General features: G+C 42.5%; 1 protein-coding gene across 1 annotated transcript; it reads left to right on the top strand.

Annotated features, from left to right (window-relative positions):
- The first annotated feature begins 1,513 nt into the window (after positions 1-1,513).
- LOC144934550 (ras-related protein Rab-40B-like) lies at positions 1,514-12,160 on the top strand. Its single transcript, XM_078860466.1, has 7 exons — positions 1,514-1,728; positions 2,060-2,483; positions 6,451-6,511; positions 6,883-6,943; positions 7,307-7,384; positions 7,703-7,925; positions 9,503-12,160. The coding sequence occupies exons 2-7, from the start codon at positions 2,339-2,341 to the stop codon at positions 9,781-9,783; spliced, it is 849 nt and encodes a 282-aa protein (XP_078716592.1). The 5' UTR covers positions 1,514-1,728; positions 2,060-2,338; the 3' UTR covers positions 9,784-12,160.
- Positions 12,161-18,120: the final 5,960 nt, after the last annotated feature.

Below are 18,120 nucleotides of genomic sequence, written 5' to 3'. Positions count from 1 at the left end.
CAGGTCATATGGTTTGGTTTACATGCGGGCCTCCGTGGATCAATATTATCACAGGCGTGTCCGCTCAGGGAGAAAACAAAACTTGTCCAGACCAATATTTACCCATTTCTTTGCTTGTGTAAGGTAAGCCTGGCTTACCGGATAAGGAATGAATTGGGTATGGACAGGTTTTTTTCTAAATAGAAGTATATGTCCAAGAGGTATTGAGCCATTTGAGTTCAAAAATTGTACATCCAAATGCATTTGCTGGCAAGTTCTTTGAGCAATTGTTAGAAACCACATTTTTCAACAAAACTCCACGTGACCTCTAGGTTTAATAGATTGAGAACGTCGTGAAACACAATCATCCAAAACAACAATAACCCAAGACTCCACCAAGACAAGACAGTCCCTCAAATACACTGCCCTTTATAATTGAACTATCGATACCATGTTCTTGGTTCTTTCGGTAAAGTCACGTAGAAGGGAAATAATATAAATATTAAACAATATAATATTGGATAATAGGAGTGGCGGATATTATTTTATTATTTCCCTTCTACGTGACTTTACCGAAAGAACCAAGAATATGAATCCCTGCAGTCATGAAAGCTTTAAATCAAAATTTATCGATACCATGGGTAAGGGTCATAGTTTCAAACCACAGCTGCAAATGTGGCAGTATCTGGCACTAATCAAAAGGTTTCGCCATCTCATTCAGCCATCGTTCAACTCATCCACAATGTCATCCATAATGTGGCCAATCTTGTAAGAATCTGGAAGCTAAGCAGGTTTGAATCTCTTTTTGCTTGAATGGGTGACCACCACCGCTTGGGTCTCTATGCGGATGCAGGGCTGTGCTACGTGGTGGCCGGCAGAGGGCAGTGCATCATAATTAAATGTACTGTGCTTCTTACTTTTCGTGGAGGCGACCATCCAGCAGTGGATTGGATTGAGAAACGGGCTTTGTTACACTTCAGTCTGCTCCTCCCATTTGATCTCCCCCAATGCCCGCCCTCATCAAGACATAGAGAATTGATATTCACTTTTTAGTTGGATTTTATTGAAGTGCAGCTGTTAATTACGAACAATAAGACAGGACAAAAACTATGATCATCCATTATCATTGATAAATAAACTTAAACTTGATTCACGGATCCTATCATACGTAAATTAATTAAATCTGATGCCGATAAAAGTTGAAGATAATAGTATGAACAGAGTTGTGGCGGTGGGGGTGTGAGTCCGGATAATAGGAGTGGCGAATAATGCCAGTTGCGGATAATGGGAGTGGTGGATAATGGGAGTGGCAGATAATGGGAGTTGCAAATAATGGCAGTCACGGATAATGCGAGTGGTGGAAAATGGGAGTAGCGGTTAATGCCTGTAGCGGATAATGGGAGTGGAAGGATAACATGAGTCACGGATAATGGCAGTCACATATAATGGGAGTGGCGAATATTGGGAGTGGCGGATAATGGGAGTGGCGGATAATGCGGTTGGTGGATAATGGGAGTGGCGGGTAATGGGAGTGGCGGATAATGGGAGTGATGGATAATGGGAGTCATGGATAATGGGAGTGATGGATAATGGCTGTTGACACGCGTGAAGAACGAGGCAGCCAATCGCACAGCGCCTGTGTTGAGAGACGACCAATCCGGCTGCCGCTGTTCGCCCAGGAGATGAAGCCGCCAGCAACACGGCCCCTTGGACGCACGGGCGGATGAGCGTGCGCTGTTGAACATCGAGGTTCGTCATCGTTAACAACACAACGACGACGATAATAAATGATGTATCATTAAATATCGTTGACTGAATTAAACAACCGGGTGGCGTTTTATTATCGCTGCATACGCAGTTAGCAGCAGCAGCAGCATCATGCGGGGTAGCCGATGCGCTTGCCCATTCCAGAGCCTTTTGTTAGCGATCGCATGCGACACTCGCCAAACATCGCAATTCTGTCGTGTTTTTTAACGAACTTAACCCTTAAACGTGCGACCATATTATCTTTTACCCCCCCCCCCCGTACACTGTAGATGTTGCACTTTAAAACAGAGCCGTGCGTGTTTATTGTCTGCAGTTTTCTTCCGTCCATTCACGGGCCCATCCAACCAGCCACGGCCCCCGCGTCGAGGAGGTGCCCGCCCTGCGGGAGCCGAGAGCGCCAACCCCGGCCGTGGATCTAGGCGAGGGTCGGTGTCTCGCGCGGGGCCTCGCACAAGTCGCGGCCATTTGAACGATCCGCAGTTTTGGTATTTTTGAGTAGCAGCAGCAGCGGCGGTGGTGGCTGTCGAGGCCGTGTGTGTACGCGACCGTGTGAACGATTTTCGACAAAGATGAGGTGGACGGCGAGGGTACAATGAGCCGTGGGAGTCCCGTCAAATCGTACGACTACCTGCTCAAGTTCCTCCTGGTGGGTGACAGCGACGTGGGCAAAGGGGAGATTCTGGCCACGCTGAGCGAGGACGGGGAGGGAGAACCTCCGGGCTTCTGCTCCGGAGTCGGTGAGACGATTGCATTCAATTCCCCCCCCCCTATCCCTCTCTTCCCCTTGGTCCCTTCTTCCTTTTCAGGGGTCTGCGGAGTTCGGGTTTGGGGCTGGCACCTGGCGCATCGCGTTCTCGGTGTCTCTCGCTAGGGCCGTTCTTGACAATGTCAATACCAGTCGAGGTACTCCCCTTGTTGGAGTACCTCGGTTACAAATATCCGTGATCCCAACCCGGGCATTCTCTCGTTCATACGAGGACTCGACCACGAATACGCACGGATAATTTGAAGTATTTGCCGAATAAGTCCGTTTGAATGTCATTACTCCCCCTCCCACCCCGGATATTTTGAAGAACCGCGTTTTGCTGACCCCCGGATTAAGCAAATTAACGGATACACGAATTAACGGAGGATACACGGAGTTTGTGTGTTCATGAGCAAGTGGCAATGTTGAGGGCTGCGTGCCACGACGGGAGGGCTTCAAGAGTGGCTTTGTGTACGATTTACAACGCCTATAATGATGGAGTGAAGACCACAGTGTGGTTTACGAAACTGTCCAGAGTGGGATTGGATGACCACAATCACGCCCTGTGGCTTGTCTTTAATATGAGATGCGCGCATCATCGTCTTGTTCATTGTACGATGCAGTTGATGGTACACCAGTGTCTTCGAAGAAGGTCAAAGGCAGGAGGTGTGCGATGTTTGGATCTCGAATTTAGGTGTTTATTCCGGAGGTCTGCATTGTTCCAGTCAGTTTGTCAGAGGTTTGTTTTTTTCTGGATACGAGTGAGATTCCTGATGGATGTGGCTACTCGTCAGTAGGGTTACCACCTGTCCGGGTTTTTTTTATTCGGCCTTTGTCTTATTTTTATTTTTCCAGGGGGGGGTGGTAGGAATGTCTTGAAGTTAGCAAACGTTGGTGATGTTGGTGGTGCCGATAGTTCCGCTTGTGGTGTTGAAAGTGGTAGTTCTGAGGGTAATGGTGCTGCTGTACATTCTGGTAATGCTTTGCTACTGGTGGTTTGCTCGAAATAATTGTGGTGGTATTTATGGTCGTTGTAATGGTGGTTGTTTACGAGGCAGCTGGAAGCTCTATTTGAAGTTAAGAAAGTAGCCACTGGGGGGCCATGCTCTGTAGCCAGGGCTGCCCACGAGGCTGTTGGCAAGAATAGTAAATGCATTCTTCCACTTTCCTCAAGTTTAGGGGGCAGTTGAACCCCCCCCCACCCCCCTCTGCTCCCTATGTTCTTACACTTGCTTTAGTCACATACTGTATTATAATAACGCAGTCCGCCTGCTGTATTTTTTCACCTGTTGCGATCGAAACGTGATTTTTTATTAGTTTATTATTTTTATATCTACGTGACTTTACCGAAATACCCAAAGAGAATAGATGTACATTTTTTTCATGTCCATTTGGATTAGTGGTGGAAATTCCACAGTTGCACGACGGGTACCATTTTGTCCGTGGATACAGCCAGCCAGTATGTTTACTTGCCAAGTAATGCATGGCTGGCGTTGTGTGTTTTGACAAACCCAGAAGGGCCCTTAAGCCCTATGCAAGTACAACTCCTTGAGACAAAGGAAACTCTTGAATGGCTTTGTTCATCTGTTTGGTGATTGTTCCAGGGTGTAAGTACACAGGTCTAAAGCTGAAGTTGCGGTACTTAATAATGGCTGTATTGTACTGATGATTCCTAGCAAATATGAAAATAGCATACAGTTATATGACTGTCCTATTGCCATCTACAATAAAACTAATTTGAGTTAGTAGTCTAATACAAGGGTGTCTGTAATCTTGATTTGAAGCTTTCGTGACTGCAGGAATCCATACTCTTTGGTTCTTTCGGTAAAGTCACATAGGTAGAAACATAATAGATAACGACGTTTCGATCGCAGCACAAGCAATCGTCATCAGGTGGGACAACCACAGCAAGAAAAAGCCTACTTCAGCAGTTTTTGTGTTGCGATCGAAACGTCTCGATCTATTATTTTTCTCCCTACGTGACTTTACCGAAAGACCCAAAGAGTAAGGATGTGTGGTGATGTTTCATGACATGCAAATCATGTTGGGCAATCCAATATTATGGTCAAAATCGTACGTTTTGCTGTCAAGAAATCACACTTTTGTGTGTGTGTTACTGAAATTTTTTCCAGCCTGCACACTTTAATATCTGATGAGTTTTGCAAAGCGTTTTAGAATTTTATTCACCACAAGTATATGTGGTAAATGCAGGCATGATTCCTTGCAAAGGTTTCAGTTTGGTGTTTTAACATCTTAACGCCTGTTTTATTGCCAGAAATGGGAAAACCCTATGATCATAATTTAATACTGGCAAAGGAGGTCTCATGATGTAGTTGCTCACCCCGAGCTCTCAATGGCCTGATGGTGCATTGTCTTTGTGCTGTTCGCCTTTTGGCATCCTCTAGTCTCACACTGTTTGAGACTAAGCTCTAAAGAAAGCTGTCTCTGGTGTGGACCAATCGATTTCAAAGACAATGCACATACTGTCAGAGCATGTTTTTTTGTTTGCATGTTCACCACAAGTATATGTGGTAAATGCAGACATAATTCCTTGCAAAGGTTTCAGTTTGGTGTTTTAACATCTTAATACCTGTTTTATTGCCAGAAAGAGGAAAACCTTGTTATCATAACGTGTTAGAATTTGCTTAAGTCAAAAAATATTAAATCTGAGTTTTAAAACCTGGAAATTACTGTTGAACATACACAATGAAGAAATTTAAATTAGCATTGTAGATGTTGGGCGGTTGTTGATTATAATGCTCATCATTATCAGCAGCCTCTATCAATTGCATAAGTATCACAGTAATTAATAATCGGTAATATAATTCATCATAATTAGTAACACTGACTTTACACCATCAACATCCGTGATATCACCGGCAGATACAGCAAAGATGGCCACTAACAATGCATTGGTTAATAGGTTTAGACTGTTATGCTCAGATACATGAATAGAATGCTATTTTTAAGAGACATTTAATATACATGTAAATGATAAAAAAAAATTATGATCATGCTACATTTCGGTGAATAAAACAAAAGCATTTCTACAAACTGGACAAATAAATGAAAAACAATCAAATGAGACCAAAAAAATGATTCTGGACTCAAATCATGATTTCAGAATCATGACAGTCCATCGAGTTGCTTGGGGATTTCAATGCGACATGCTTAATGGCCACCATCAGCTTTGGTATCAGACACGTTGGCAGTATTGTTTTCATCAGCTATTCCCAGTCCATTGTGGGATCAAAGCCTTTACCATATTGGTGGCCCTTCAGTGCCATATTCTGTCCTTCCCACATACTTTTGCCTCACCCCCCAATGCTCCATCTGTATCCACCTGGGTTGATCCCACATGTGTTCGACCTTTCTTAGATGCCATTCAAAGTAACTATTTTTGCTCCTCACTTGTCATCTCATTCACATGTCCTGCCCTGAAGTCTTGTTTAGTAGTAAAGGCAAAGGCAACGATTCCTGTTCTGCAGACCATGTGGCTGATCTGCCTGGTTCTTTAAGTTAATTCTACCACATTTTTCCATAGACATATTACCACTGTCGCCACATGTATAATATGGCGTAATTATTGCACAGTTGCAATAAATTATAGTTTAAGATACTGTACTAAATGAGTAAAATGAATGTGCAGATGTTCCATTTGTTTAACAACATAGCATATGACTTCCATTGACAATACGTTACTTCTCTAAATCTATACCGTCTCTTTAATGTTATTTTGTTTAATATACAAAACGTGCTTGAATGGTGTTCATAGCTTTTAATAGATTCTGACAAGTTACTCATGAATTATGATTATGCTGCTTTAGTGAGGTCGAAATTTGTGTTTGTGATGATCTGTTTAACATCGTTGATGCAGTTTCACTCTCGTGAATATCATGACTTGTTTTGATATACTGTTGTTATAATTTTAATGCTTTTAATTGTTTTTTTATCTGTAGGCGTAACCTGTAAAACAACAACAATCCTTCTGGATGGACGACGTATTAAACTCCAGCTCTGGTAACTTGGAACACAAGTACCGTAATTGTATAGAACAGTAAACATTTGTAACACAATCTGGTGAAACGGTAATAGCTGCTGTGCAGTAGCGAATGTTGAGCTTTTCATGCCCCAGTGAGATCCATTGTCACTTAAAAAATAGACATCAGTTTTTAGAAGCTAACCTCATACAAATCCCAATTTTAACTTCTCATTCAGCCGTAAATACGAGTATTTTTTTGCTTATACGTTGCTAACTCATAAATGTCTTGATCAATGAGGGTTTATTTACGTACCTATTTTTTTGTTTTAAGACATCGTTGAATATCCATTGTTTTTTCCTGGGAGGTGCACCAACAATTTACACATGGTTCTGTATTGTGTTCATGCAGGGACACGTCAGGACAGGGAAGGTTCTGTACAATCTTTCGCTCATACTCCCGTGGCGCACAGGTATTTGAGAATATATCATGCACTTTGCATCACCTCAATTTCTCCGCATTCAATTGTGAAATCACTTGCAAATGGCAGCAACCCGTGGTTTCCAAATAGCGGACCCATGAATACATTTTTTTTACACCATTGCACTACTTCAATGTTTGTGACTGCCTTTATGATTGTCTAAGTAATGGTTATTTTCATTAGTATGTGCCTTTAAAAACGGCAATGATATAAATCATACAGGACGCACCACTGCTGTAGCGCCCTGATGAAAGACACAAAATATAAGCCTCTTAACATGTCCCAAGAGGCCTTTTTTTTCATTAGTAACTACAGTTGTGTTTTTTTACCTTTGGACTCTGTTGCTTCCAATAGGGCATAGTGTTGGTCTATGACATCACCAGTCGTTGGTCTTTTGATGGAATCGAGAGATGGATCAAAGAAATTGATGAGGTGAGAACGTTGGTCCTTTATTCTCAATTTAACCAGTTTACTTGCCTACACGTGTGACCCGAGACAAGTGAGAAGCAGCTAATAATTAAAAGTGCACGCATATATTACACATACAAGATGCAGTTAAGAGGGCAGTGGCAACCCAACCAAAATGACAATCACATACTTAGTCAAATTATGCTCTATACAAATATGATCGAATCCAGCGATGTTGCTCTCTCACGTCTGATATATCTGGCTAGTGATGACGTTTGGGTGTTTTCTATGTTATGTTAAATTGGCGTAACTATCCGTTTGTGACCTCGCGCACGCCTGCAGCATGCGCCAGGTGTGCCCCGAATCCTGGTGGGCAATCGCCTGCACCTAGCGTTCAAGCGGCAGGTCAGCACGGAGCAGGCGCAGGCCTATGCGGAGCGCCACAGCATGACCTACTTCGAGGTCAGCCCGCTGTGCAACTTCAACATCACCGAGTCGCTAACGCAGCTCTCGCGCATCGCCCTCATGCGGCACGGCATGGAGCGCCTCTGGAGGCCCAACCGAGGTAAGTATCGTCTGCGCAGCATCGCCAGAGCGTTGTGACAGCGAGAGTGTCGGCAGCACTATGAATGCCTTGGTGGCGAACGTGATTAATGTGCTCGGTCGTGGTGCCACAGTCCTCTGACATGTGATGCTGGGAGCGATGGAGATTGTGAAATATGTTGGAGTTGGCAGATGCTTGCCTCCTTTATGGGGCAATATTGTTACATTTCCCAGGTCAAGGCTGCACTGTGGATTAAAGGGATTTATTGGCCATAACTCAAAAAGTGTGTGAAATACCTCACCGCTATATGGAGATTCAATGTGTCCATACAACCAGTACACAGGTATGATGTATAGTTTATACGTGAAATGTGTTTTTGGTTTAATGGGATCATATGTTTCGACTTCATCATGTTACATGAAATTTCGGGTGGAGCAGTGGTTAGCACAGTGCTTTATGAACCCAGCAACTTGAGCTTGATTCCAGTCTATGGCTAACACCAGTGGTGAGTGATGTCTGAACGGGTCCGACGAACACACTTCATCAACCTCACTGACCATTTTGGTGAAACAAGGTCAGATAACTCCCAAGATCCAAAGGCATCATCCAGCAGTGGACAGATAGTCCTACGTCTTTTTTGGTGCAACTTAGTTTGCAAGTCTTATAATTTAAACTTTAATTATTTAATATTTATATTCATACTGAAATCTTTATATAGTAACACCATTACATATATTTTTCATTGTGAAATTGGATTAAAAATACATGTAAATATCGTTTATCTGATCCAGATTCCTAACGATATAAAAATTCCCAAAAATTGCTGGGAAATGGTTATTTCAATCTAAATTTCCAATGTTTTAATTTAGACCCTTTTATACCACATTATTTAAATAGTACTAAAGGAGTTAAATCGGACATTAATTAATTGAAGTGACTTAAGTAACATACTCCAGACATGAGCCAGGCTGATTGCTGAGTGAGATAGGCGAAGCAGACTGTCATTAAACAACCGGGTTTTGTGCTTCGACAATATAATATTCACTCGGGGAAACGTCTCCTAATTCCATTTACACAAATAGAATGACGGGTCGACCACCACACGCGCCAGGGCTATGCCACGTGGTGGCCTGAAGAGGGCACTGCAGCAGAAGCCAATGTACTTTGCGTCTACATCTTGTGGAGAGGCCATCGTTCAGTCGTGTATTGACAAAAAGCTTGTACATAACAGTAGAATATGCAGCATGCTAATATTAATGAAAATGTGTTTGTCTTAATTGTGGAAAGACAGCAGAAACATTAAACGACTTTCTATTTTGAGATTGTGCTTTTACGTGTGCTGTACAAATGCTGGAAAATGTTAAACTTTAGTAAGAGGGACGTTTCGTTGAGTGCAATTTCCAACTGTCAGCCAATCTTTTCACCCTCTCCCTACTTTGAAGTAGAACCATTGCCCAAACCATTCGGCGACTAAATATGTTGTTGTAAGACGGTGAAAGTGGTGGTTTTGTTTTTACAAATTTAACGATAAACGTAGTGCTTAACCTTTCCTTGAAATGACAGGGTCCCTGGTAACACTAACGTGTATTATTCCTCAGTGCTGAGCCTGCAGGACCTGTGCTGCCGGTCCATCGTCTCGTGTACGCCAGTCCACCTCATTGACAAGCTGCCTCTCCCCGTGACGGTGAAGAGCCACCTCAAGTCCTTCTCGATGGCCAACGGAATGAATGCCTTCACCATGCACGGCCACTCGTACTTCCCACACACGAGCAACGCCGGGAAGAGGAGCAGTCTGAAGAAGTCTCCCTCCATCAAGGCCACACGGCCAGTGCTGTCCCCTCCCGAGAGCTGCACGAGGAACAGCTGTAAAATATCTTAGTCGTCAAAGCAAACCCCCGTCCTTGGTCTGAGAACCATTTTGTTGGCCCAGTCTTAATGTTATTGTGTTTCGTTCAGAGAGGACTCTTCGTCATGTTTGAAATGTTGTTTATGGGAGATTGTCAAAAAAAGTAACACTTTTAAAGGATTGTAGGTCATCCTATGCACTTTTTGCTATCAGTGTTTGGTCATCTTTGTGCAGGTGTGTATATGTACAAGTGTGTAACCTTGTGCACTGCTTTTGTTGAAGCTGAGCAAAACCGATTTGGATGGGGTTAGTCATGATTTATTGTGGTGTTGAATTGACTGCAAACTTGTACAGTGTAAATATATTGACATGTACACTCGTGTACATATATCTCTCGTAATGTTTTTCATCCTTTTTATGGCGTATAAAGATCTTCCTCAAGTTGGGTTTTTTAATACATGGTCAAGGTGATATTCACAAACAAGGTCTACTATGAGTATTTATTTGTAGTAGGTTTTTTTACGAATTCTCACGAATTTCTAGCTCTCAGTGATCTTCTATGGCTTCAGTCATGTCCTGAAGCGGTCATTTTTGAGCTCGAAGATGCACCACTCTAAGAATATGTTTACAGGTTTTTAAAATATTTTAGAACATAAGCTTACACAGCTAACATATCGTGTGCAACACAATTAGTTACAGCAAGCAGAGCATGGGGAACTTTGGAGTGCTGTGCAAGCAACAGAACCATTACACGTGCATCAAATGTTAGCCAATTTGATAGCTTTCATTTGTTTGGCTGTTTTGTGTGTTAATTATTGATACAAAAAATGTGTACGTGTGATACTTGCTGTCATGATGTATTTTAATAGTGGCATGTGCCAACCGCAGTGTTCCATGTGCTTGACATGTTTATACGAAGCATAGATTTGTCCACCGTTATGCAATTGTCCAGCAATGCACAATGGTTTAAAACACTCAATTTATGTAGGTATAAAGTGTGTGTTTAGGTTGTTGTACACTAATAAATAGCTACAGCGCTGGAATCTGAAAATGGCAGCCTCCACAGACATGGCGTCTTAAAGTTAGTGGTACACACATTTTAGTACGCAATCAATTTATGTAAAAAAAGTTGGGTCTGTGCATCTTGCTGTTGGCCTCGCATACAAATGTATTTTTTTGCAAAGTAGCATTATGTCTGGGTGAAATGTGTAAGATGTGGCGGGCCTGCTTGTTGGGGGAACTGGTTTCAGCATTTGACATGGAGGAGAAGGATCGAGGAAAAGTAAATAGTTAAACAAATCTCTCTTTCCGACCTCGAGTTGGTGCATCCCATGGTGCATACATCATGCTGAGTACAGTATAGTCCTGGAGTTCTGTGGCACCATTTCAAGTGGGCAGGGAAGCTCTTGTCATTACAACGGATTAGTGCAGGTAATTTCGAAAACAATAGTGAACCAGAGGAAATGATTAGTTGCCCCAGCGAGTGCTGGCCTGTGGCCAGACCTGTTCTTCAGGAAGGCTATGTGGATTTCTTGGATGGAAAACCTGTGGAGCTTACCGCTTTTCTGATTTGGTTTCTGTTTTGGCGGACGGTATGCAACTGGAAGTAGGACAAGAAATGTACATTTGGTCGACCAGCTTGGCTTGGGCATTCGTGATGAGCAGCTAATAACCTTGATGTGATTAGAACCACAAGCCAAACACTACTACAGCAACCTGTGAGCAATACAGCTTCTTAATGAACAAGAAAACGGTGCAATCGGAGCAAATGTTCAACTCTGTCCTACGCCCCAATGTGGGCGACTCCAATTTGGTTTGGCACGGCATCCCTGTTTGGAGTGATCTGGTGAATTGTGTATTGCGTGGCACCAGAAATATAATATTTTTAGATCATTACAATTGACTTGCACATGTTGGGCACGTGTCAGTGCGAGACACACTCAGGAGTTCATGGTCCGTGTTTTATTGACTTTTGACTTGATAGTCTGTTTCATTTTCATTGTGGAATTGTTTCAAGTGGTTTAACAGGTTTCATTTGAAACCAAAGATATTTTAATGTGCATGTGTGCTTGTGAAGTGGACAATGGTGGTGTATTTTTCATGTAAAGTGTAACGCAATTTTGCTTAACCATTTCATAAGGGGATGACGAGTAATAGTGTGTTTTATAATACGTAGTTAATTTGATAATTATAATATGTATATAAACTTTAATAAAATAGTGCTGATGAAATTGATTGTACCTTTGGCCAGTTTTGAAAGCACATTTGCAGATCTATGCAAAAAGACTTAAAAAATAACATTTAGTAGTAAGAGTGCATGATGTTATTGTTTCATGCATACCATAATCTGGATTGTTTTTATTTTGAATGGGCATTGACATGTATATTAAATGTTCCTGTTGGACAACAATATTAGTTGATTGAGTTTGTTGTCAAAAACGAGGGACTTTTGTTATAGACTTATGAACCAAATTAGTTGGAAAAACTTCACACACTCCAGAGCATCTGTTAAACACTCAGCTTTTCGTGTCTTGTGAGAAAGCTGGCAAACCAAAACAAACTTAAAATTTTCAACAATGTATTTTAAACCGGCAGTTTTTTTTATTCCATGCACCGTTGGCAGGACAACATTTTTTCATGACATCAGCACTTAAGTAGTTAAGTTATTGCAAAACTCACCATCAGCCAAGAGTGGTCATCCTATGGATATTTCCTCCCTCCCCACCACAGAGGTGGAGTTTAAAACACCGACTCGAGGCCATCAACAGATGGGCGCTGCTTAAATGGTCGTGGAGGAAGACATCTGATCTGTGTAACATGTTTTCAAAATGTGTCTTGTTGCATACGTTCAGGTTTAACTTTGTATATTTATCTCTATCAAACAACTCGGTACATCACCACAAGTGTTGTCTTCAAGGTTTGCCATCACAATTTGGTCTGCCTTTCGGCTTCAATATTTGTTAATATTAAAATATAAAGCTCAGTCCCAGAGGGCTTGTACTGTGTTGTATTTTACCCAGTAAATCCTAAATCAGGGTCCGCATGAATTGGGCATGTTTACTGTGCACCGTATCTGTAAAATATAAATGCATTTAGCCATGTACTGACATTGGCCTTGCATATAGATTCTAGCAACATCCCTTTCTGCATTAGTACTGATAAAGTGTAAATGTGTAAAGGTTAGGGCATGAAAAAACGATAGGAAGAGGAAATGATCTATAAATTTAATTTATTGACGCTTGAAAAACTACATCCTTTGGTAAATCAAATAAATACATGGTTAAACAATATATGTATGCAAGCCCCATCAATGGGGAAAAAGTCTACTTCCTGAGGTTAATACAGTAAATCATAAAGTCTTGAAAATTATTTATACAAGGCATGTGTAGCTGCTTCAACTATAAAATCACAAGCTGTTGAAAAAATTGTATTTTGGTAAATTATAATAATACAAATGAAGTGGCGGTAGCTGTACGGTTGTGCACTATTCTTAAACATGTTTTTTTTGTTAATTAATGACGTGTAGCTAATATTTGACTTTGTTATTTCATTGACCACACATTTGGTACTGAGGAAACATGTACGGTGGCGAGATGTGAACTACATCGCCTGATATGCAGGAGGTCGTGGCTTCGATCCCGACCCTGACGCCTCTATATTTGGAGTTTGTGTCTCCCCATGGTCACGTGGATTTTTCTCCGGGTCCTCCGGGTTTCCCCTCCACATTTAGAAACATGAGTTAAGAGCATTTGGCTGCTATAATTTCCACATGATAAGCCACTTCGTTGAGCCACTTGTGGCCAGGTGAAAAAAGTTATATATCTTATTTGGCCTTACCTGATAAAATAAAAAATAATGCGGCTCATTGTTACACCGCCAATGTCTTCAAGGAATGTCCAAGCCACAGGGTGCAATGTTTGGGTCTCAAATGAGGTGTTGATTTCCGGACGTCCACGTTGTTCCACTTTGTTCACCAGCGTTTTTCGGGATCTGGGTGAAATTCCAGGATGGCGACAGGATGATACCAGACGGCATGATATATTATGACCTCAGCATGGGACCGGTACAAAGTTCAAATACATCAACATCACTCCAGAGAAGACAGTCTTGTTGCAATAATGCACCGTTTTTAGTTATTTATGGAGTAATTTAAATAATTGGATTTTAGGAAGTTTAAAAATATATTTAATTAGGTCCCTTGTGAATGCCATTGGATTTCAAGTGAAGCAGTAATATGCTGTCAAACCATCTGTTCAAGCTTTGGGGAGCTCATTGAATTGTGCCACCTTTTGACCCATTGCCTTTGTGGCAGTAAGCACAGCTGCTACGTTGGTGATTGCTATTGATTGCAAAGCGAGACGACGACATAAGCAACAACTGGTCATGCAATCACATACAGTCATCCGAATGTTGTTAAATGTAGAATTTTATCCTAGGCTAAATAAACATCTAACCTAGCAGAAGCAATCTGACGCCACTATACATTACTGCATCACAGTTCTTCTTGATGTCCCACGTAATAAAACATTCAATTTTTTTTGTTTAAACCAGTGGAATGCAAATATCTTGCTGAATCAGCTGTAACAACTAGATTTGTGCAAACAAATGGTTCAATACTGCATTTGAATCGCGGGATCATGAGAAAAGGCGATGATATTCGGTTGCAAATGGGTACAGAAAAAGTGGTCGATTATAATCGTTTGTAAATGAATCTACTTAATCCGCGACTCGTCCTATCTCATACCTGTCAACCCATCCGGTTTACCCGTATTCTTGTATAGGAGAATTTAGTTTTCAGGTCCATACGGAGTACAGTCGTTTCAATACGGGCAAAAACAATGTCCATTTGTGTTTCTCCCTTGTGTTGGGACTTTGTAGAATGAACGCCGAGATTTATAAGGGCACGGGGTGATCAATACGGTCTGAATCGGTCTGTAATAAGGTAGGCACTGACAAGGGGTTGTGACAGGGATGCCATCTCCAATTCTAAATGTTCAGGCAACCCCCCCCCACCCCCTCAACCCCCGTCATGGAGATTTTACTTGTGTAGTTTCCCTCTGCGGGCCAGTCTATACAACTGCAACATGGGATTGTAGGCAATCCAAACCCATTATTCACAAGCTGTGTGGACAATACAGTTCCGTGCTGTGTTGTCAAATACAACCTAATGAGAGTGAAATTCGTATCGTCCACCTTCAACTGCAGTTGCGTGGACGTGCCCTCTGCAAATGCATAACTCCTCTGGGCTTAAGCCCCAGGGCAAAGTGAAACCGTCCAACTTGCCAACACCGGACTACACACATGCCTCCGGCACTGTATTATACTCAGTACAATACTGCAAACATTTCATGAAGTGCATGCTAACACGTAGAAAGGTCCACATTTAAATCAAATACTTGCAGCCGCTCCAAGGTGATCAAAAAAATGTCTAAAGTTGCCAAGACTGATGATGCACACTTAAATTCAACCGTAAAGTTGAGCTTAAGTGTTTCAAGGTGGGGGGGGGGACACACATCGACGCACGTGGCGGTTGGGGGTGGGGCGAACAATCAATGTCAAGCAAATGGTAAACACAATGAACAATCAATGGTGAGTTCTGCTTTGTCTTTTTGATTTATGCTTGAGCTACCCCATCACCACCCCGTGTCTATGAAGAAAGGCTGTGACACCCATCCCTGAATTATACATATTTGAAAATTGTATCAACATTTCTTTTCCCGATTATAAGAAATCAGAAGGCGGGGGGGGGGGAGTCCTCATCCCTGTTCTGACTCTCCCCCCCCACCCCGAAAGCGGCTGGGCTGCTTTAGCCACTCCCGAAGAACATTCTTTACATTCGCAGGTCACTCGTTTATTTTGTTTCTTTTGTATCGTGACGATCACCCGAGAGGGACGTGTGTTCACGCTCCTTTTTCTGTCATTTAAAGCACATTTAGGGTGACTAATGTGTTTCTTCACGAGGGCGTGTGGCGTGGGTGTGTCAGAAGCAGTGCGTTCCAGTTTGGGCCGCGGGTCTGGGTCGGTTTGGTCCAGCACAGAGCAGATCCAGCGCTCTGGTATGTTGTTACCTTTGGGAAAGTAAAAAAAAGCCAAGCCATCAGGTTCACTCACCCGATGGGGAACTTGCCTTTTCATGCCAACTTAAAAAAAAAGAACGATGCCAGAGCCGTGGAAAAAAAATGTTGTGCAAAAAGTGTACATACCACAGCTTTCAGAAGTTGTGTTTTCCGTGGTACGTCTGTGATATCTGATTTGCAGCTTGAGTGAGCTTCTCTCAGTGATCTAACCACTGTAACTTGTTTGATATGTTTACGTGTGTGTTATAAAACTAAACTATTCAAACTTTTTTTTTATTTTACCAGGTAAGGCTCACTGAGCTGGAGAGCGCTTTTTCAGAAGCGACCTGACCATCACAAATGACAACTCAACGAAGTGGCTTGTCATCGTGTGGGAATTTATAGCAGCCAAAATACTCGACTCGCGTGGTGTTAATTCGTAATGTGGAGGGAAAAACCGGAAGACCTGGAGAAAAATCCACGCGACCACAGGGAGAACATACAAACTCCAAATACGCAGGCGTCGGGATCGGGATCGACCCCACGACCGACTTGCATACCAGGCGAGGGAGTTAACATCTCGCTACCGCGCCATCCCCTACCTATTTGGGTGCTATCGCAGTTTAATGGTTCGCAGAGCGAACTACAGAAGTCGCCAATTCGATCTCCCCGCACGGCAGTTTAAACGATCGGCAAGTTGATTAAATATTAGCAAATGCAAGTGGTCATTGTTAGCCGAGTTTGGAGCTCCAAGTTTTCGGAAACATTTCATCAATTTGTATGGTTTTCAATAGGACACGTTCCGAATAACGCAACACCATCATCAAGTTTTGTTCATATTGGATCATCATTGCGAGCGTCAGTGCCTCCTCCGTTACGAACGGACAGAGTTATTAATAACAGAAACGCTTTCAACCTTAGTTGGTAAGCGTACACCACGCACAGGGTTATGCAGTTATTAAATTTCTGCTGGAATGCTGAGAGCAAAAGGTAAGTTGAGTGGTTTTCTGGACAACATACATATATCCCATCTAACGGCTGTGTCCACACTGCTGACATTACATACCGGGCAGCAAATACACACTTTCAATTTTAAACGCACAGGGAACGAAAGCCCACTCTAAGCAAATTTGTTTTTTTTTTGTGCCATAAGCAAATGTGTGCCGTCTGCTAATTATAATGTGTTCTCTGTATGGGCGCAGGGAGACGGTGAGTGCTCGACATTGTCCCTGAATCTCAAAGCGGAGAGTGTTTCTCGTCTCATTTTAATTGCATTCGTTCTATTAACAAATCGCCAATTTGTCAAGCAACTAGTGGATGGGGGCCGACCCACGCGGCGCTGTACCGTGGGGATGTAATTGACCACACTGCACCGCGCCGATCAGTGCGGGTTTGCGAAAGTGGGAAGCATAAAAAAACGTACAAGCATAGAAGCACAGTACAACAATGGATTGTGCTCGCTATGTTCACGGTGGCCGCCCGTTCAAACACTTTACAGGCTGAACGCTACTTAGCAAATGAGTTCATCATGCACATTCTGGGTGATTTTGTTCATAGGCACTCTATTAACACAATCACGAAAATGTGTGATCGGCATGCATATTTCATACACACGTGTGTATGTTTAAATTACATCTCACCACACAGTGGTGAGAATTTACATCTCACCAAATTACCTCGCCTGGTAGGCAGGAGGTAGTGAGTTCGATCCTGACCCTGACGCCAGCTGAATATTTGGAGTTTGCATGTTCTCCCTGTGGTCGCGTGGATTTTTCTCCGGGTCCTCCGGGTTTTCCCTCCACATTTAGAAACGTGCGTTTAGAGTATTTGGCTGTTATAAATGTCCACATGAGCTTTCATTTGTGGCCAGTTCGCTTCTGAAAGAGCTCTATAGCAGCTCAATGGGCCTTACCTGGTGAAATAAAATAAAAAATAGTTTAGTGTGCAAGGTAGCCAGTGGACAACGGTGCATAACTGGATTACTGAATCCATCTGTACAAACGATGATTATGTGTGGCTTTCTCCAAGTACTTCAGTTTCCTCACACATGCAAAACGCACAATGAAGGGGCATTGATAACCACTGGATGTGGTACAATTCTAAATTTTATCAACCCCGGAGGGATGATGGGTTTGAAATAAGACTTGGACTCGCAACCTTCCGATTGCGATCCACTTGGCCTGTAACTGGCGTTTACTCGGACTGAATTGAGGTGTTTTTTATGGCAGAGGTGCACTGTTGGCAAAACACAATGCTATTAAAGTACACCTCGTTAATGTGGCAAAATAACCAAACCCACTGAGTCACCACCGCA

Source organism: Lampetra fluviatilis, chromosome 1 (assembly GCF_964198595.1).
Source record: "Lampetra fluviatilis chromosome 1, kcLamFluv1.1, whole genome shotgun sequence".
NCBI lineage: Eukaryota > Metazoa > Chordata > Hyperoartia > Petromyzontiformes > Petromyzontidae > Lampetra > Lampetra fluviatilis.
This window is presented reverse-complemented; position numbering and strand designations above follow the sequence as displayed.